Below are 21,452 nucleotides of genomic sequence, written 5' to 3' on the forward strand. Positions count from 1 at the left end.
TTCTGCAATAGTAGCCCTATTTGTAGTGCAGGTTTGACCCATTCACTTGCTGCAAACGTGTATACAGTGAAATGCTTTGAAACAAATCAAATCTCAGTTTGAATAACAATTTCTCATTATGGGTGTTGAAGAGAGACAAATTTCAGCCAAACTGCTGGTACACACTAGTCATTGAAGAGACAACATTGAGTTGGCAATCCCTTACTTGTCAAGGTGTTGTCAATCTCAGAATTGAATACAATATTTGTTTTCTCCTATCAAATATCACACCGTAGGATACATTTCAAACACGCAACAAACAGAACAAAAAGTGTATCTTATGGGGGGGGGGGCATTTCATCTAGCATTTTGTCAGATACAAGTTTTCCTGAGAAACTGTTTTAAGCTAGTGAAATCCTGGCATACTGTAACACGAAGAATGTTCGCGTGCATTTTAATTTCGCGAATTTTGCGAGAGGCAAGATTAGCGAAATTAAAATGCATGCGAAAGTTGTTGTCTACACTATTATGCATTGAATATTAGAGGCAACTCACGAAAATATCATGTTGTGAAAAGGGCCGTCTGCTCCAATTCGCGAAAATTTCATGCCGCGAAAAATATTGTGTTTTACAGTATGATTGGCACAGAGCAAATTTGTCCCCCCCCCCCCCGAAAAGAAAAAATACAAAGCGCTTGATGAAATGCCCCCTAGTCGTACTGTATTTCAAACACAGTGTATATCTATTCTGAAGACCAAAAACACACAAGAGATTATTATCAAAGCCATGTGATACAGTACATTTGTAGCATTGTATCTTGCTATGGCTGATAGTGTAATCTCATATGATTCAGACAGCCCATGCACATTTGTGTACAAATTTGTATTACATGTATGCATAATAGTCTGTAGAATGTGTGTCACATAGTGGTATTTATATCAATCATGAGTGCATTGTCATAGGGTGCAATGATACCTTTTGTAAGCTGAATTCCTTGAGGCAAGCATTAAAACAGAAAGTGCATTGGAAATAAATGTACAAGTCTGCAAAATCACTGAATTGAGCTGATGTGATCTCGTACCGTATGAGTTGTACATCATGTCTGCCATGGTGGACGTGATGTACAGGTAGAGGTAGTAGAATGACACTGCTGTATAGAGTTTGTTCAAATGAGGACTCAGGAAGGTGAGTCACAGCATTGGGGTCAGTGGTTTTCCCTGAATTCCTGGGATACATTACGGGTGGTTTACTCAGCAAGGACTTGAATCACATCACCCGCGATGTGGGTTGTCTAGCTTGACTAGCATAGCTTCCCTGCTCAGAGGGTAACTTGTACTTTTTGGCAACAAAACTTGGACACAATATGTTTATACACATTGTATGTGTGTACAAATGTATGTCTTTGTACCATCGTGAGCTTGGTTAAAGAATGTGTTCTGAGGATGTTTATTGACATCAGCAAAATTTCAGGGCTGATGAAGTCTCAAGCTTGATCGGGACAAGGTCATGTATGGTCTTCTACTTGGTGTAGATGTACAAAGTAAACCACTGCTGGGTGGAAAAGACAGGACTGATGAGTATCATTTCATGTATCTTGTAGAAAAAGACCTGTAACACCTTTTTTTCACCCTTGGAGGACGAGTCCCAAGTATACTCAGGCAGGAATCTATGGGAAATGCGTGTTTTAGCAAAATCAGCCGGTCCTCAACGGGTTAATGTGATGCTTTGCAGGGATTATCATTTAAAACATTGTCGGCTAGCATTAAAGAGGGTAACATTACCACTTGGAGCAGGAAGTTGTTAGACTTATCTTGAGCCTTTCATGTCAAGGTGACATACATTTTTCATAGACAGGAGGAGTGAGTGGTATGTAGATGACTATACTGTTCAAACACCGTTTTCCCCCTGCATATGCCCCAGATCAATTGTGTATGATATTCAATCTTGACAGTTTTTTTTTTCTGAGATTTTGTAAAAAGAACAAAAAATAGAACATCTGGGTAGTACAATAATATACACTGTGTACAAATGTACCTGGAAGTACAACCTAGATACTCATAGCTGATGGACATTGCTGAGATTGTATGGGCTTTACCATTGACCATATTGTCAGCTGGGCATCTTTTCTTCATGTACATGTAGGCCTACAATGTAGGTGTGTGTGGGGAAATTATCTAGAAAGAATGACAGTATTTATAAGTTTATACAGTTATCAGTTCACTATCTACATGTATGTATACATGTACATGTAGATGCACAATTACCTCCAAATTTTGCCACTATCAAGTACAGTGTTTACAAGCAGAAATATCGTGAGGTATGTGAACCTCATGTTGCCCTGGGAGAGAGACCAGAGTATACCCAAGTGAATGGTGAGTCATGGTACTGACCAAAGCCAATTGCCGTGATCATTCAGTGGGTTACCACAGTAACATCCGATCCATTCTCATAGCGGGGATATCTGCATGTGTTGACAGTGTAGGACCTGTACAATGTAGACTTAGTGAAGGAAAAGTGATCTTTCTCTCCCACTCGTTCCCCTGCTAGCATCCTAAAGCTGCGTACCTTGCCTTGGACAAGGGCAGTGAGCTTGTGGAACTGTGTCTATGTACATTGTGTAACAAACCATGACACTATAATCGGTGTGTATGATACATACAGACATGTCGACCTTCAGAGAAGGTGTTGTAAAGGAAGTTCAAGTGCACACACACATTGTGTAAGCTGTTTCTCCTCAGGTAGTTCCTATCTATTGTTTTGAGAGAAATTTTTGTACATCTGTGACAGATCCAGGAATTCCATAAAGGGGAGGCAGTTTATATTTCTGGTACCATTTCTGAGTTGATCACCTGACAAAAAAAAAAAAGAGGCCTAAACAGGAATTTCCCCGTGTCATTTCCAGGTTTCATTAGCTGACAAGCAAAAAAAAAAAAAAAAAAAAAAATCATCTTGCAATTTCATGCATGCTTTTATTTTAAAAAGCACAACACAAAATTAGAGGGGGGGGGGGGTGGGCACCTGCGGTTGTTTAATTTTTTTTTAACATTGTATTTCTTTTGTTTAAAAAAGAGAAAACAAAGTTAAGGCATGTGCCCTGTGCGCCCCCTCCTGGATCCGCCATTGGTACACAGTGATATTGTATACACCATATGCCCTTGTATTATTTTATGTGCGTAATACAGTAATTGTTGATAAAATGTGAGCTGTATTTATGGATAAACTTGGCCTAACGGGTAAACTCGGCCCCTAGCGCCCTCATTACATGTGGCCAAGTTTACCCACAAGTACAGTACACTATATTTGCCAAGCAAGTGAAACTATTTGCTTAAAACCATGTCTAGTATACAATGTACAATTGTAGGATGCTGATGCCTACACCAAGGTGTAGGATTTTGTGCAGACCAAACAAACCAACACTTTACCAACAAAACAAAATGTGGTGTGTTTTTTATGATACTGGATAGATTTTAGCACAGATTTAAATGTCATTTTTATAGTGTATATATCCATTGTTTCAGATACAGTGGTGATGTTTCTTTAAAACACACACACACATACACATGACATGATATCGTCGGTGGAGAATGATAAGGGCGTTAAGTTGTCGCTAAACCCATAGTGTTCAAGACAACTTAACGCCCTTCTCATTCTCAACAGACGATATGTATACTGTAAAACCAGAAATATTTGCGTGCATTTTAATTTCGCGAATTTTGCAAGATCCAAAATTCATGAAATCAAAATGCACGATCTGTGCTGATACAAGTATCTGTGCTCCACACTTGTGAATTTTACCACTCAAGTAATTGTCGTGAAGTCCTGATTCGCAAAAAAAAATTGGACTTGCCAAATATGTGGTGAATACAGTACACTCACCTAATAAAGCATTACTTGTATACTATGCTATCAGCATTGTACAATATTATCATTTTTAAGCAAAGCTATTAAACTTAATCACTGATAATATGGCGCAGTTGTGTAACACTAGTGACTGGAATGAAGATACACAATTTTGTATGAATTTGTGAAGTGCTGTGAACACCACGATGTGGTGGAAAGGTGATACATGTACACGTACATTAAAAAAAGACAAATTTTTCTATTCATTTCGAAACCACAGCAGGAAGTTGACACAGTGTTGGAGGACTTTTGTTTTATACATATATACCGGTATATGTACAATACACTGTCATGTCTGTTATTATCAAGAGAAAACTTCCTGTTGAGGGGCTACCGTATGCCAGTCCAGTACAAACCCAGTATCTTGGAATTTTCAGCCTTCTCTCAGAAAATGCTATGGGATTGTTCCTGTTGCAGCAGCCATTCCTCAGTAGTGTCTCAAGGTCTTTATTGTGAGGGGTTTTCCCTTATCTTAGCAGTAGCAACTACATAAGTTGATTTTGGGCACTGCCAAGTGGTATATTCAACCAGGAATTCGGGAACCACGGATGTTATTTTGTCTTCCCACAAGCTACACAGTACTGTATCCAATGAGTTTTTCAACAAAGTGATTTGTCTTTTTATTCCATGTTCACTATACCCATCAATGAATACCTTGGTATTGAGAGAATCATAAATGTAATGTTTACCACCATCAAAGAAGAAATCGTAAATCAGTTGACACATGCATCAGTCTCACTGGATTGTATAGAACGTGTACAACAGTACCCCAGTATAATTGGTTGAATGATATACAATTTTGTACAGCAGTAAACATTGTCCATACTGTACCAGTTATCATCATTTATGCCAGTTGATTTTAATGATCATGTGGTGTTATCAAATATGTACATGTATGGTGTTCAACTGAAGAACTACATGTAGCAGTGTATACATGGAATGTAGGTGTAGGAAATTACATGTACGTGATTCATGTACACTGTACCATTGTTGAGTTTTGCTTTTACACACAGGTGTACAAGGTGTTGTTGTATATAGGAAGTGGTACACTGTAGAGAGAATGTGTAAAGGGAATGAGTGGAGATGTCTGTGATAGCGTACTGTATACGCTATACATGTATATTTCGCGGGGGGTTTATTTTCGCGAATTTCGCGAGTCGGGAGCTATTCGCGAAATTAACAACACGCGAAAATATTACCTTCCAAAATGAATCCCTTGCCTTGATGATACGAACATTTCAGTACTAGTACTGTATACCATGTCACGGCTTTCAGAACAGACCATACTGGCTAAGCTTGTTTACGCACGTCCACGTCTACTTACGAATACTGTAGAGAGCCAATCCATTATCGCAAGGGGACCACTCGTCAGAAATCTAGCGCGATGGACTTAACCACTTCAAAAATGTTGAATTCTAACTTACTAGTTCGCAGAGTTTGGGAAGTTTTTTTTTTTCATGCAGTGTATAACTAGTATCATTCGTATTTGCTAGTAAGTTGAAAATTCACACTTTCTTTGCCACCTCATATTTATACCCCCGCCAAACGAAGTGTGAATGGGGTATATAGGAATCAGCGGACGGTCGGGCGGTCGGGCGGTCAGTCGGGCGGTCGGTCGGGCGGTCGGGCGGTCGGTCCGTTGCAAATCTTGCGTCGCGAACTACTTCCTCAGTTTTCAACCGATTCCCATAAAACTTGGCACAGATGTGTGCCTTGGGTTGTAGATGTGCAAGACGTATTTTTTGACAGTACCCAAAAGTACGTTGCCATGGTAACGGCATATTATGGGCAAAAATGGGTACAAATCTTGCGTCGCGAACTCCTCCCACAGTTTTTGATCAATTTTTATGAAATTGGTACAGATGTTCATCTGAATATGTTAATGTGCAAGACACACATTTCCACAGTGGCAAAAAGTGCGTTGCCATGGTAACGGCATGTTATTGGTAAAATATAGGGCAAAATGCTTCATGGCAAAACTGCTTCATCAGTGTTCTTCCAATTCTCATGGAATTCATATTGAAAGTTTGTCTTAGGATATAGGTCAGCATGACACATTTCTTGACAGTGACAAAAAGTATGTTGCCATGGTAACAGCTCACATATTATGAGCCAAAATGATGGAAAATTTTGTGTTGCAAACTCCTTCCTCAGTTTTTGCCCAATTTCCATGAAACTTGGTACAGATGTGTGCCTTTGGTTGTAGATGTGCAAGACGCATTTTTCGACAGTACCCGAAAGTACGTTGCCATGGTAACGGCATATTAATGGCAGAAGATCAAGGAAAGATCTTGCGGATTTAACTACTTCCTCAGTATTTTGACCAAAGCTTATGAAATGTTGTTTTGACCAAAGCTTATGAAATGTTGTTTGGCGGGGGTATAACCAGTCGCTGTAGCGACATTTCTAGTTTCTCTGGTTCCCCAATCGCGAATTTAATCACTCGCGAAAATGTGTGACAGCGGCAATTCGCAAAAATTTATGTACGCGAAAATTATAGTGTATACAGTAGTTTACCTACATGCATGTCTGTTTCATTGATCTGAAACAGAATGTTGGCTTCTGAAAGTTTTTATTGCATTGTTTATACCTGCTGCTAGAAACACCATACAACATTGTATGTGTGATCTCAACTGCTCATATATTTTGCCCCCCCCCCCTTTTTTTTTGTAGAAATACATGTATATTCACTGCAATTTTTATTATATCCTATAATACTATCACATTGTTATATTTCTACATCTACAAGTACACATATGTTTCACACATTTCAGAGCTATAAATCAAGCACTTGTATGTAATGGGAAGTGCATGTTTAAACATGTTATTATGCTCTACTCAGAGATGGAGAAAAGTCATGAGATTGTGAAGAATCTGTGGATTCATAGTATTGGAAATTTTATTTACATTGATAGAAACTTTAAGAAGTAAGAGCTTCTTGACAAGATAAGTTCCATTCTACAATGCTATATTATAACCAAATAGACTTGTGTGGTTAAGTAAAAGGCATTAGCTGTGTGGTTTCCTAAATGCCAGAATGATTCCTAAATGCCAGAATGATAACACTAATGTTCATTTTTACAAAGAACACTGAAATGGTAGGATTTAGCATGTCAACCTTGTGATAGTGATTGTCAGGCATTCAGATTGTACAATAGAATGTATTATATGTCTTTACGAAATTGGAATTTCATGTAATATCAAGTGGCACAAAACAACCATATTTTCTCACTATGCTATTGTTTTGAAACTACTTATCTTCATGCTACAGTGAGTGGAGGAGGGCGAGGCAGGCTATCACTGAGGCTAAACATCCACAACAGCACACCCAACCTGGTGGAGATGCCTGCAGAGAACACAAGGGAAAGAGAACAGCTGTAAGTACCTATGACTCAAATGTTGTGTTAATAAACTGGAGAGAGCCATTGTTATGCATTGTGTTCTACCAGTCAGTGATTTGATAGAAGTGATCACATAATAATAGAACCAGTTTTCATGTTCTCCCATGAGCAGAGCATCCTGGGATATTTTACCCTGGAATAAACATCCCAGTAACAAATATTGGCATATTTGGTTGCAACTGGCATCAGTATAGTTGGTGAAAACATTTTAGATTTTGAAATCTATACTTTTAGAATTTCACTTGGCATGAGATTTCTACCTTTCTTTTCACCTGATTTTACTTTGGCTAGTACAGCACGTTTATCTCTTTCCTGTTTTGTGCTGTCAGTCGTGCAACATAAGGAGTGGTTGGTGTATGAGCTGGCTAACTGTAGTTGTAGATCAAGACCCACGTTTTTGTTGTTACGATTCAATTAAAGCCCAAACAAAGTTCTGGTACGCCTGCAAAAGTTGTCAAATTTCGGTCCCAAATGTGAACGTATGCTTAGGAAATGTGCAGGATAACGATGTTATTACAAGATATTCGATGGGTAACGACGAAAATACGAAATATTAACCAAAAAGGTTCACTCTCAGAACTTACCCGAACGGGGTCAGACTAAACTCGGACTCGGGGATAACTCGGCTTCGCTTTGACGGCGGGGGATGAGTTGTAATGGTTGTCCCTCTGATTGTACAGTGTTGTCCAATGGGAGCGGCCTGTATAAACTAGCGCTTCGTGTTCTGGCTACTCGCAGTAATGGTCCGAGTTGTTACAACACGCGCATCAAAAACCTCTTTTGCGCGCATGCAAAATTAGTGTGCGCCTATCAAGCACCTCTAAAACAATCAAAGGCGCTTGATAAACAACAACAAAAACTCCAAAGACCGCGCGTCTCAGCAACTGAGGACCGCGCGCTGTCATTGTTTTGTTTTGTACAGGATTACGTTAGCACGCACTTTCCTGTCCATTCAGTTAGGCCTCATTTGGTATTATGCAGTGGCCAGTAGAATGTGGCGATCACTTTTACTGCGTGTGAATTGTCTGAAGTAGGGTCGAATTTTTCCCGAGAACAAGTTAGTCTGGAGCCTTCTGGAATAAAAGTCGGTTTTCCTACTATTATTATTTTTCTCAAAATACTCTAAACCGACTCATCATTCCGGCAAACCGCGTCAGCCAGGTAAGTTTCTTAGTGGACTCTTTCGATATATTGCAAGCAAAAATGAAATTATGCTAGACGGGTTCTCAAGCACTTACCGAAACTTAGTTTTCACTTTAAGCAACTTAGAGCATATATTTAGCTATAAGACAACTGCCCTCTAGGTTGTCCAACCTCAAATGTCAGGGAGGAATCATTATGTAGAATTCAGATATTAAATGAGAATGTGATGCCAAGATGACTGTTTGGAAAAAGGAAATATTTTGGTATGATACATGTTTTGTTTTTTTAATTGTTGTACACTGTGTGTATAGAATTGATGTTGGTAGTGCATAATAGGATAGATTGGTCCTTTTCCTATCTGATTGTGTGTACACATGAGAATTTATGACTGCAGAGGTGTGTAGTAGTTTTTATTATGCAGGTGTGGAAAAATGCCATTTAGAGTGTGACATGTCATATACTTAAATTTCCATAAATTTTCTGTAGATGTGAAGGATGCCAGACTGTCTATTTTCCCTATCTCTTCCCCTCTATCTCTCTCATCCATAGAAATTCTATGAGGTCACGCAGTATGGAGTCTATTGGCAAGCTCAGCATCTCACCAGATGAGGTAAGCCATTGAAGTCAGTGGACACACCCAGACCTCATAAATCAGTGAAGAAGGGCTCTGTTAACAAACTGGTGCATTTGATAGCAGTGCATCGTGTTCACGTTCCAGTCCTGTATATGTGCACACTTTGTACTTACAAAATTTGTTTTTGACAAATCAGTCAATTAATCAAACACACAAACCAAACGAAAGTACAGAGCTGTGATGAGAAGCGCAAGTTGCCATTCTGTGGTTATGGCTGTAATGCTGTCCATTGTTTAGTATGATTTGTATTGTTTTTTATCTAAAAAAAAGGAAAAAGAAATGGAATATATATGACTATATTACCTTTTTAAACTTTTTAGTGAGCACATTGTAGTTTAATTTTTAGTCTTTGAAACTTTCAACATGGTTTTCCAGAAAAATGAGGGATGTACTTACATGTCATTACTCGAATGTTTTATATATATAAGTCAGGCATGTAGATATAGTTTCTGAGAATTTTTACTCACTATCATGAAGAGAGCAAAACTTGATATTTATTTCTCTCTATTTTTTGTGTTTTTTTTGTGTGTGTACGTGTGTGTATGTGACCGTATTAATTCAAGGAGGACAAATACATGTATTCATGTCAAATTCAAAAAGATACTTGGAGAAAAATATAGAGGGCCAATTGGTAATCCTTTGGAAAAATGTTATATGTGTATTAGAAATGTTATGTATTGATATCATAACATGCTAGACAAACCTATGGACCACTTTGAAATGATCCCCACAGATATACCTGATTGCTTGATATAAATGTTTTAAGTTATTGCCAAACGCATATATGTACATTCGTAAACAGTACAAAACATTGACAAAGCAGTTGTTATTTTTTTGTGAGCTGAAAAAAAAAATACATGAGGACTACATGAAGTCCAGAATACTATAGTCAGAGGACAACAGAAAAAATATATGAAGTATGTGAAATGAGGTAATGTTTCAATGTATATGAATATTTTCATGCTGATATTATTTTTTCCATTTTGTAAGATTTCACATTCAGAATAACAAAGGAATACAAAATAAAACGTTACAGTAATTTAGACAAAAAAGCAAGATTCTATTTCCCAGATGTAAACTGTTACTGAGTGTGCCTGTTTTCTGTGGATTTTTTTAAAGCATATTTGACAATCAGCTGTGAAAAAATGTGGCACCATTTTCTTTTCATCTATTTTAAGCTTATGAAAGTGTTAGTGAAGTAGACTTCATGAATATAACATCTTGTCTACACTGCAATAGTGTATTTCATGCTACCATTCTGTGTTCGGAGCTAACACCCCATGAAAGATTTAGATATGCACATGTATTGATACATGAAAGGGTTCCCTGTGAAGCAGAGAGTAAAAACTTTGTGTGGGAAGACATAGCTTGCCTATATTGGTTCCTAGCAGTGGAGGAATTAATCAATCATCTGGCTGCAGGGAGTCTGAGGAGCCGTGGGGATTTCTGCTCCTTTTGGTATAGGGTAACATATGTTTGAAGGAGAATTTACATCATTGGGCCTCATTTTCACATAAAAACCTGATGTAAACAGATAGAGGCTTCTGAGAAAACCAGTAGAATTTATGCCCATATTGGTTTGCGGACAACTTTCAAGTAGCCCTGTATGCATAGAAAACCCGATTGTTACGTTTGTATTTTTTCTTAACATTTACATTTGTGCCTATATTTGGGATGTGAAACTTTGAAATTTGGGTGTCTTTTGTGCCCATGGTCATCCCTTTTTATCTTTGAGTACAGTGTAGACATGTACTTGAGCAGGTTAAAAGAGTATAAATTGAACTTGTACTTGCCTCAGATGTGTAAGGAAATTATTTCCATGGTGTGTCTATTTGGCAAAGTCTGAGAAAATACCTTTTTGAAGAAAAAAATGCTAAATCAGTAAAATTTCAATTGCAAAAGAAAGAAAAGAGTAATGAAAGAGCTTTATTATACTAGTGGCCCGGGCATAATTATGCCCACTGGATATAACATTTTTGACTTATTGATGAGTCATGTGATAATAGCAGTCTTGAAACTTGATTTGTTTGATTTTTACTGAGTTGATACTTTTCTTCGGTTTTATGTCATTTTTTGTCCCCGCCGAACGAGTTCGAGCAGGGGACTATGAAACGGGCTCCGTACGTGTGTGTGTCCGTCTGTCCGTCTGTCCGTCCGTCCGTGCGTCCATGTGTGATCAAAATGTTCAAAATGCTACTCCTTCGCCATTTCTAACCCGATTTTGATTCTGTTTGCTTTATATGATAGCACTACATGGGAGCTGTGAAACTTGTATACAGAATTTCAGTTGTGACCTTTGACCTTGACCTTTGACCTATATTGTACATTTTGCTTCAAAATGCTACTCCTTCGCCATTTCCAACCCAATTTTGATTCCGTTTGCTTTATATGATGGCACTAGGTGAGGGCTTCAAAACTTCTACACAGAATTTTGACCTTTGACTTCTTTGACCTTTGACCTTGATTTTTGACCTATATTGTACATTGCCTACAAAATGCTACTCCTTCGCCATTTCTAACCCGATTTCGATTCCGTTTGCTCTATGTGATGGCACTAGGTGAGGGCTTCAAAACTTTTACACAGAATTTTGACCTTTGACTTCTTTGACCTTTGACCTTGATTTTTGACCTATATTGTACATTTTGCTACAAAATGCTACTCCTTCGTCATTTGTAACCCGATTTCAATTCCGTTTGCTTTAAGTGATGGCACTAGGTGAGGGCTTCAAAACTTCTACACAGAATTTTGACCTTTGACTTCTTTGACCTCTGACCTTGATTTTGACCTGTATTGTACATTTTGCTACCAAATACTACTCCTTTGCCATTTCTAACCCGATTTCGATTCCGTTTGCTTTATGTGATGGCACTAGGTGAGGGCTTCAAAACTTCTACACAAAATTTTGACCTTTGACTTCTTTGACCTTTGACCTTGATTTTTTACCTTCATTGTACATTGGCTACAAAATGCTACTCCTTCGCCATTTCTAACCCGATTTCGATTCCGTTTGCTTTATGTGATGGCACTAGGTGAGGGCTTCAAAACTTCTACATAGAATTTTAACCTTTGACTTCTTTGACCTTTGACCTTGATCTTTTTACCTATATTGTACATTTTGCTACTAAATGCTTCTTCCGGCGGGGACATATATTACGCACCGCGTAATTTCTACATTTCCTTGTTCAAAACTATTTTCCGTGTTTGGCTAGGATATCATAGATTTATTAATTACCCACAAGTGATTACAGAGCCTCCCTGTGGATTGGCTTTACCTCTCAAGCTGAGCATGCTACACAAAGTGTACATTAATTTATTGTTAAGTACCTAAAATATGAAGTAAAATGGTGAAGCCATGTAGTGATGAAATTCCATGTTTACCTGATATGTATGATATTCACATTGCATGTCAGGAGACCATAATGTATGCTCCCAGCTTGTTTCCAAGAAAAATTCACTTTGCGAATGAGAGGGGTGTTGAGCATACGTGGTAATATTTTCATTGTCTACAAATTGATCAGTGATACAGAGCATCTATTTTCTTCGGTGGAGTGAGTATTTCTCCCAATATTGACGCAGAATGAGCATTACTAGGCTGGCTACAGGGGCTATGCTGTCTCGAAGATACTTCTTGTGTGTATTTGAGATGTGCCACCCTGACATTCTCTATTAAGTGGCATTTAGGCATGAAGCATAAATTTTGCTGATTAAATTCGCAAAGTCCCCAGTATCTAGGTCAAGAGGGTGTGTGTGTGTGTGCGTGCATGTATGAATGCCTGTGTTTGCATGACGTGTAAGGGGACAGAGAAGTATTTATGTATTAGATGCAGGTTAGGGTCAAACTGAGTATGCTGGCTGGTTAGACTGAGCCCACAACTATAGGAGCTTCAATGTTGTAATTACATTAAAGGACATTAAGATCATCAATACCTCAGGTTCCTAGTATATGTCTTGAGCAGGTTAATAGAACTGGGCTACCATACCTGAAGGGAAAAAACAACAACAACAAAGAAAATTATCAATTTTTTCTTGTTAGCCTTGCATCTGAAATGTTTGGAATCTGGCTTGTGAGAGACAGGGATTCAAATTCAGGTAATGCAAATTTGCATACATTAATTCTTGTCAGTTTCATGCTACTAATTGTAAAATGCCCAGACGATGAGCTGCTGAGGAACACAGAACTGTAATGAGGTGTTTCCAATGAGGCCAAAGATGGATGACTAAGCATCTTCCCCATCTCACCAGCTAGCCATTTGACTGGAGAATGGTAGTTTGATTGCCTACCCACCTCATCATAGACTCGATCAACTTTGGGAGAGAGGAGGGGAGGGATGGGAATGGGCAAGGACTGTGATGTGTACTAAATATTTCAGAGAGATCAGGAATGACAATCAGTATTGCTTGAATATTGCAGAGGACACTGCTCAACAGTCAGCTCTTCAGGTAACATGTATAGATCTTCAAGTTTTTACCAGTAATACGATAGTGTTAATCCACAGGCATCGTGGGGTAAAATCAGTACTTCGCGATCACACTATCACTGATGATTTGATATACCCTCATTTTTTGTCACATTTAATTTCATATTGATCTCATGGAGCTATGGAGCTGGGATTTCAGTTGATGGGTTGACATCCTTTAATACTGAAAATGTTAGAATTGTATTCATCTGTTATCATTTATTTTCAAGTGTACAAAATGTGTAGTAGCATTGCTACCGGATAGAATCACTGTCCTAGACTGAATTGAGTGACATAATTTTAAAAATTATAAAGATTCAATGTGCCTCTTTACCAAATACTGTGCCAAGAAGGGCGGGGTAAATGGATGTAACACATTTTATATGCCAAAGCTAGGGCCCTTCACCCTCATGAGAAATTCACGAACATTGATTAAAATGCACAAGTATACATGTAGTTTACATTCTTTCAACCAAATCATCTTTGTCATTTAGATTTTGACACTTTGCCAAAGTCAGCTGCTAAGCACACAATGTACATTCTCTATCAGTGAGTCATACCAAGGTGGAAGAGTACTGATCATGTGAATTGTGCAGAATTTCCAGGGTACTAGCGCACTGCATTATACAAAATGTATCATATGACATTGACTCATTGATAAAGTTGATAGCTGTGCATTACTAAACATGTTGCATTTGGGAGAGTCATTTGAACAAAAACAGGCTTCTTGTTTGATTTGACATGTATGATAATCTGGTAGCGGTACAACAAATAATGCTCATATGGTGCTGGCAAACACCCATCTGCTAAACTAGATCTGACAATCACAGGGCAATGACACAGAAATACATCATTGTCTTTTTTTTTTATTGTATTAAGTAGTGTCTGCACAAGATTACCAATCAATTCCCAAATTTTTGCAGAAGTGCTGATGCTCTTTCCACAGCTGTCTTTATTCTTACCACATGAACATATATGTATCAGGCAAAGCGAAAAATCATGAAAGCAAAAATGTCTGCTGTATGTCACTATTTCATTGTATGTGACACAGATAGCTCTTGTAGTTTTACTTTAGAAATCTCCACCATGTACTTAAGATGTGCACTCACTGTCCACTTGTATGGTTTTGATTGATTGTACAGGAAATGAAACCAAGCAGACCCATTCTTGTATGATAAATGGTCATGGCATAGACTGTTTAATGCAAACAATGCAGAACATGGCACATGTAACATCTTGCTGAGATGTACAAATATCAGTGCAGGAAAAGGTGTTATATTGGGTGACTTTGCTGGATGAAATGGGGTCTCTGGTTTGTGTTTTTATCCTGGGCCAAACGTTATCAATGGCATGGTACCACCAGGGGCCACTAAAAATTGATGTTGGGCCACAAAATTTCAAAAAAAGTTATCATCTGGAGGCCAAATAGGGCAACTAAGTTTCAAAATGGATCGTTATGTTTCCTTTTATTTTGGGCCAAAACATTTTTTGTTCAGGCCACTAAGATTTAAGATTTTAGGGTCCTAAATGGGCCACCAAAGAAAAATGGTAGTGCCGAGCCCTGTGTTATCTATTAACTGTATGTCATTTTATACTGAAGTAAAACAAGCTTTGAAAATTCCAGAGAGCAGTTACATGTACCTGATTTTATGTCTCTCTTAAACTACACTGTGTGACAAAAAGAAATCAATGTCAAAGAAAGGAGCAGATAAGATGTACCTTTAAGACAACATCAATGGCAGTTTCATTCATGATGGGAAACGAGCACTAAACTGAGAAATAATGTCAGTGAACTTGATCTTGTCTTCCCCCCTCTCTCACTGTGGGGATCATCCATGAGTGTAACAAGTAATTCCCCCTGCTGGATGCATTTGTCCTCTTCGTCATCATGATTGGGCTGTGACTCATCCAGCCAAGGATGGTTTTTGACAGTGTCGGCTTGCTGGCACACACAGGCTGCATGGTCTCCACAGCTGCCCCTGCAAACTGTTGAGGCGATGGCTGCCATTTGCTCTTTTGTGTCATTTTCATCACAATTTGAAATTGATGTTTGTACAGTCAAGATGATACAAAGCAAAAGATGACAGTAAGAATGTACAAAGAAAGCTATCAAAATATACATGATGTTGGTTATCTGGTTATCTTTAATGGAAATAACAGTGACAGCATTAGATGATATGCAGGACACATTTTCACATCCATTATTGCGAGTGAGCGCATGTTGGGTAGATGCATATTGTTGTATGTCTCAGTGTAATTTTGCATTCATGTATTTATTTCCTGTTTGCTTGAAGATGCCTCATTCCAAGCTTTATGGATGAGGAGCATACGTGTACAGAAAATGTCTCTCAAGCCTGTTTAAGCCTGAAATGAAATTAAAACACAGTAGATTATATCTTTTGCATCAAATATTTGCTTGTCATTAAACCAAGCAAGGATGTCTTTTAGCTATATCTTAATGTGATGATCTTTAGTGCCATTTTCTTTCTGTTATTAGTTTTGGCTGATATCAGATTTTCATGGAAATGTGTTAGATTTCCAACTTTTCACTAAATTTACTGTCTGACAGTACTGACACTTCCACCATATTGTTTCTTATGTTTCTTATGTTTATGAATATTTTTCTGAAAGTCAGCTTTCAAAGCCTACACCTGGTCCACTTTATGTATTGCAGACGTATGAGTTCACATCAGAAGATCTAGAGGACAGGGGAGAGATAGGGCGGGGTGCTTTTGGCTCAGTCAACAAAATGTGGCATCGGCAGAGCCAGAGCATCATGGCTGTCAAGGTAAGATTTCTTTTGAATTTTAGATGGAATCTTGTATGATACATGAATCGTATCACAAAATACTAAAGTGACTGATACATGAACTTTTCCTGCCCTAGCCCTTGATTTCTTGTATATTTTGTCTATCCATGAAAGATAAATTTACTTTTCTATTTGTGCGTTCATTTCATTGTTGTCATATCAGATTGCTAATATACAGTCAAAGATGCCAAGTTTAGTCTAAGATTGGTTTTTGTTTGGTTGTTTTGCCTCATGAGAGTTTGACTAGGAAATCTCAATGTTTTGTCACATAAAGGTATTAACTGTATACAACTGTGAGGTTCATTCTTAGCAATCCCCATCCTAATGGACTGTGTCATGGTAGATTCAACTTACTTTGCCTAAGGGAGTAATGGTCATAAAGTCAAAGACTATTGCTATAATGTTCTACGTGATATTTGTTGCCAACAGAGGATACGGTCCACGGTGGATGAAAAAGACCAAAAGCAACTCCTCATGGACTTAGATGTTGTCAAGCGAAGTGCCAACTGCGAGTACATCATCAAATTTTTTGGAGCACTCTTCAAAGAGGTACGTGCAAAGTAACATGGTTGTTAGAATGGAGAGGGAAAGCTGTGAGCATTACAAGAACTAAGGCGAGATATAGTGAACTTATGTTACATGTCTGTGTACCTGAAAGCACAAGAAAGGTCTTTATGTTTCTTTAATTGGTCTAGTAATGCATCAGTACTTCCTTGCCTGTCTCATTGTTGCTGATTGGTGTTGATTATGGTAAGTAATTTTCCTGGTGAGGAATACATGGTCAGGGAAAGTGAAAGTCGAGCTGTCATTTTTGTCGAGCCCACTGGAGGTTTGGAGAGACTAAGGGATCGCCTGCGGCGTCTGTCCGTAACGCTACAAAAACTTGAATAACTCTCTACTGAGTATTTCAATTTCAATGCTACATGGAGGGAAAAGTGGTTATACAAAGTTACACATTATACCAAACATGAAGGGCACCTCAAGGTCAAAGGTCACAGGCAGAGGTCAATGAACTTTAGGGCCCAATGTTAAGTTTTTAGGGCGCGTTTAGTTTATGGCTCGTAACTTTTGATGTATCTGTCTGTTTGTGACCAAACTTAGATGGTAGATGTCCCTTGGGAAGTTGAAGGTTACCACAAGGTCAAAGGTCACAGACAGGGGTCAACGAACTTTTAGGGCCCAATGTTAAGTTTTTATGGCGTGTTTTGATTATGGCTCATAACTTTTGATCCCTTTGTCTATTTGTGACCAAACTTGGACGGTAGATGTCCCTTGGGGAGGTAAAGGTCATCACAAGGTCAAAGGTCACATACAGGGGTCAACAAATTTTTAGGGCCCATTAAGTTTTTATGGCACGTTTCGATTATGGCTCAGAACTTTTGATCCCTTTCTCTGTTTGTGACCAAACTTGGATGGTAAATGTCCCTTGGGGAGTTGAAGGTTACCACAAGGTCAAAGGTCATAGGCGGGTCAATAAACTTCTGGGAATTAGAAAAATACTAATTTCTTGTACGCGAATGGGCGAGACACAATTTGGCACTTGCCTTGTTTTTTCAGTGCAGATAATGGACTGTCATTGAAAATGTCTTTTTTTTTTCTATTGAAGGTCGACAATCCTACATGTATTTGATTCTTTCTGAAGGGGATATTTCCCTAAACTCATATGTGGATTCAAAGAATACAGGAGGATCACTGTACAACCAGAAATATTCACATGTATGAAACTTTTTAAATTTTGCAAGGAACCAAAATTTGTGGAAGTAAATGCATGCAAAAGTTTTTGTCTGCACAATGCATGGAAAGCCAGGAGTATTTCTTGAAAGTTTCATTGCCGCAAAAAGGCCATTTCACACTGCATATGTTTCTGGTTTTACAGTAGTGAAATATGCGGAAGCAGTTTTAGGAATATAAAACTATACATTGAAAAGTTTTGCTCAATGCCTTGTGTTGACCTCTATAAATGCAATTCATTTGTAATGTTGATATGGTACAATGATGGTATGAAAATGAAATCTCACAAGTTTTTTTTTTTTTTTTTAAATGAACTTCATTTCCTCAACAAAGTTTTTTTCCATACCTTGTAGGAGAGCTAAGTCATGTGCTCTTTTGGCAACCAAGAAAGTTTGTGTGTGTGTGTGTGTGTGTGTGTGTGTGTGTGTTATGTGTTTTTCTTTATGCGAAATTGTATTTTTGTAACAATGTTTGGGGGGAGCACAATATGGTTTCCCCCAGATATGGGGGAACATGCAATTAACCCAAACTTTAGAAATTCTTGACTTTTGAGTAGCATATCTGATTTTCTTCAAACTTTCATTGCGCTCATTCTTCTTTCTACACGCAGCAAAAAGAAAGAAGAAAGTAAACTTTTTTAGTTCATATTTTTCATGGAAGATTATGATGAAAATCAACATGAAATATACCATATTAAGGCTGATTAAGTGGCTATCAAACTAGTGGGTCAATATAAAGGGAAACTTTACGTGCGAGTGAACACTTTCTTTTTATTCTCCAAAACACTCTAAGTAAAAATTGCAAAAATGACATGTTGTCTTTCATTAGGAAATACCCCTTAAGACAGCAATGATAACAAATGACCGGTTTAACACAATGAAAGACATAAATGAAATAGCAAATATAAGTTTTCGATCTCTTTATTTCTGTATAATCTCAAACAAAAGCAAAATTGGAAACTATAGGGGAAAAATAAGAATTTTCTGTGAACTCAAATGTCAAATGACATAGGGAGTATTTAGGGAATAAAGATGATTTAATACACAGAATATATTTATTTCATTCTTTTAATTTAGTAATTTAATTCAAGATGCAAATTCAAGAGTCAATATTATTTACAATTTTTGATATGAGAAATCAATTCAAATTCCTACCATTTTTGTTTTTATTGTTTTTTCTCTCATTTTTTTAAAATCTGGATTTGACAGAAGATTCTTCATTTTCCTCCATTCTCTTTTTAGCCTTGATTGAGCTTTTAGGCTTCAAAGATTAACTTCATAGCTTTATTTTTTGCAACTTAATTCATATCTTTTATTGCATTAAATTTGTCTTTTTTTTCTCTTATTGTTACATGGAAAAGCGCTTATGAAGAGCACGCATGAATTACAGCTTGCTAATTCTGGCAATTTTAACCTTTGTGCCTTTGAAAAGAAAAATGAAGGTGTTCACTCATGCGTGAAGTTTACCTTTTCATTGACCTACCAGGTTGATAGCCAATTTAATTACTTTTCATATGGTATATAATACTTTAACTTTTAGACAAATATTTTATGAGAAATATAAACTTCAATAAGTGTTCACTTTCTTTTTTTGCGAGTGTACATTCAGTGTAGTGCTCATATAGTTTCAAGTTTGATGGAACTTCTCCTTTCATCCAGAAACAAAGTATTGTTGTTTAAACCTTTCTTCAAGGGAAACCTGTCAAACTAATCATCTTCAGTTTGGGAGATGTGGCAAGGTATACATGTATACATGTATGTCAGGTGTTTTGATTTAAAAAAAAAAATGTATTTATTAAAGTTTAGGGCTAATAGTATTTCTATAGGTATTGGGGTGGGGGTAGGTAGAGTTTGACTATTCCTGGTGCCTACATATTAAAAACCCCTCTTCCCCCCCCCCCCCCCCCCTTTCCGATGTATTGACGTCCATGCACCCATTCTTACAGGGAACTATAACAGCTCTTTGAATTCTGGTTGTTGTTTTTTTTCTGTGGACATGCAGGGAGACTGTTGGATCTGTATGGAGCTCATGGATACCTCACTAGACAAATTCTATCGCTTTGTCACGGAAGTTCAAAACAGTCGGATACCTGAACACATCTTAGGAAAAATTGCCTTTGCGGTAAGTGAAGCACCATCCATTTGCTGATGCTGGAATCTAGGGTATTTACTTCTAGAAAGCATGTGTTGCAGTGAAACCGCCATTGCCTTGTATTGTCAGTACTATGTAAACTTTTTCATCAACAGGGGAATGATATGCATTTTATGGTTAATACATGAAAATGTTATATGAGCATGAAGTTTTGAACAAGAATGATGCCATTCAAATTCAAGTCAGTCCTTGTAGGTTCCAGCGAGTCTTTTTTCTTTCTTTTTTTAAATTCTGATGGGGCACTAAACTGCAGTCATACAAGCACTTTCCATGAAGACCAGGTATGCAGAACTACTGTTTTGGTCCTCAGTGTGTCTACTGTGGTGTTCAGATACTATGTATTTCAAATTTTAAATCTGACAAGACCTATGAGAGCAAGTGTATCATCTTTCTTTATTTAACCAAGAAAGTCCACTCTGTTTGTGATATGTTTTGTGATTAAAGGGTACAAAAAATAGAATTCTGTCCTGATGGATGTGGACACAGCTGAATGACATCATTGCTGATTTATCAAAACTTCATCTCATATTCTGTCAAAAATGAAAATGTTTTTGTTTGTTTTTTTAATTTTTGTAGTCATTACAAATAGGGTTTTTTGTGAAGCATATCCATCATACTGTTTATCTTGAATGCAGAGACATCTTTCCCATTCTTTCTACATCTCCGTCTAGGAACAAATGGAGATGTGGTCCAAACTACTACATATGTTTGTCAGATATTGAAACTGTTTTCATCCCGCTCATTGTGAAGTCATTGCGATTTTCCATGTTTGTTTTTTTGTCTACAGACAGTAAAAGCTCTCAATTACCTCAAAGAAACACTAAAGATTATCCACAGAGGTAAGACTAAAGCTCTGGTGAGATTGCTTGTCCTAACTCGTGAAAGGGTGGAGGGAACAATTTTGAGAAGGATTAGTTTGAGTATTGGCAGACAGGATGCATCCTCTGCCATTTGCATTACAATATCATGGTGTTTAAAATGTGCCTTTGAAAGGGTACGTGCAGGAGAAAAAAAAGAAAGAATGAAAACGAAAAAAGTGCAAACAAGCATTCATAACTATCCTTTTAGTTATTGTATGTATTGATTTTTTACGTGAATCTCCCTGACTTTGGCAGTAAGAAGTTCCCATGCTGCTCCTTCCTTTTTCTTCCTTTTTTTTTTTTTTTTTTTTTTGGTTCTTTTTTTATAATGCAGTTGGAATATCTTTTAGTAGGTGTGATCTCTGGCCTGGGAATTCTGATTTGTC

General features: G+C 37.6%; 1 protein-coding gene across 1 annotated transcript in view; it reads left to right on the forward strand.

Moving 5' to 3' along the window:
• Window positions 1–21,452, forward strand: part of LOC139742608 (dual specificity mitogen-activated protein kinase kinase 4-like) — a 49,476-nt gene that overhangs the window by 16,712 nt on the left and 11,312 nt on the right. The window contains exons 2-7 of the mRNA XM_071653134.1: window positions 7,151–7,256; window positions 8,973–9,033; window positions 16,190–16,303; window positions 16,754–16,873; window positions 20,057–20,176; window positions 20,994–21,045. Of these exons, the coding sequence (XP_071509235.1) occupies window positions 7,151–7,256; window positions 8,973–9,033; window positions 16,190–16,303; window positions 16,754–16,873; window positions 20,057–20,176; window positions 20,994–21,045 (573 nt within the window). The remainder of the gene's footprint in view (window positions 1–7,150; window positions 7,257–8,972; window positions 9,034–16,189; window positions 16,304–16,753; window positions 16,874–20,056; window positions 20,177–20,993; window positions 21,046–21,452) is intronic.

The sequence above is a fragment of the Diadema antillarum genome, unplaced genomic scaffold (genome assembly GCF_040938485.1).
Source record: "Diadema antillarum isolate AM-2024a unplaced genomic scaffold, OU_Dant_1.0 seq00001009_RagTag, whole genome shotgun sequence".
In the NCBI taxonomy this organism is placed as follows: Eukaryota; Metazoa; Echinodermata; class Echinoidea; order Diadematoida; family Diadematidae; genus Diadema; species Diadema antillarum.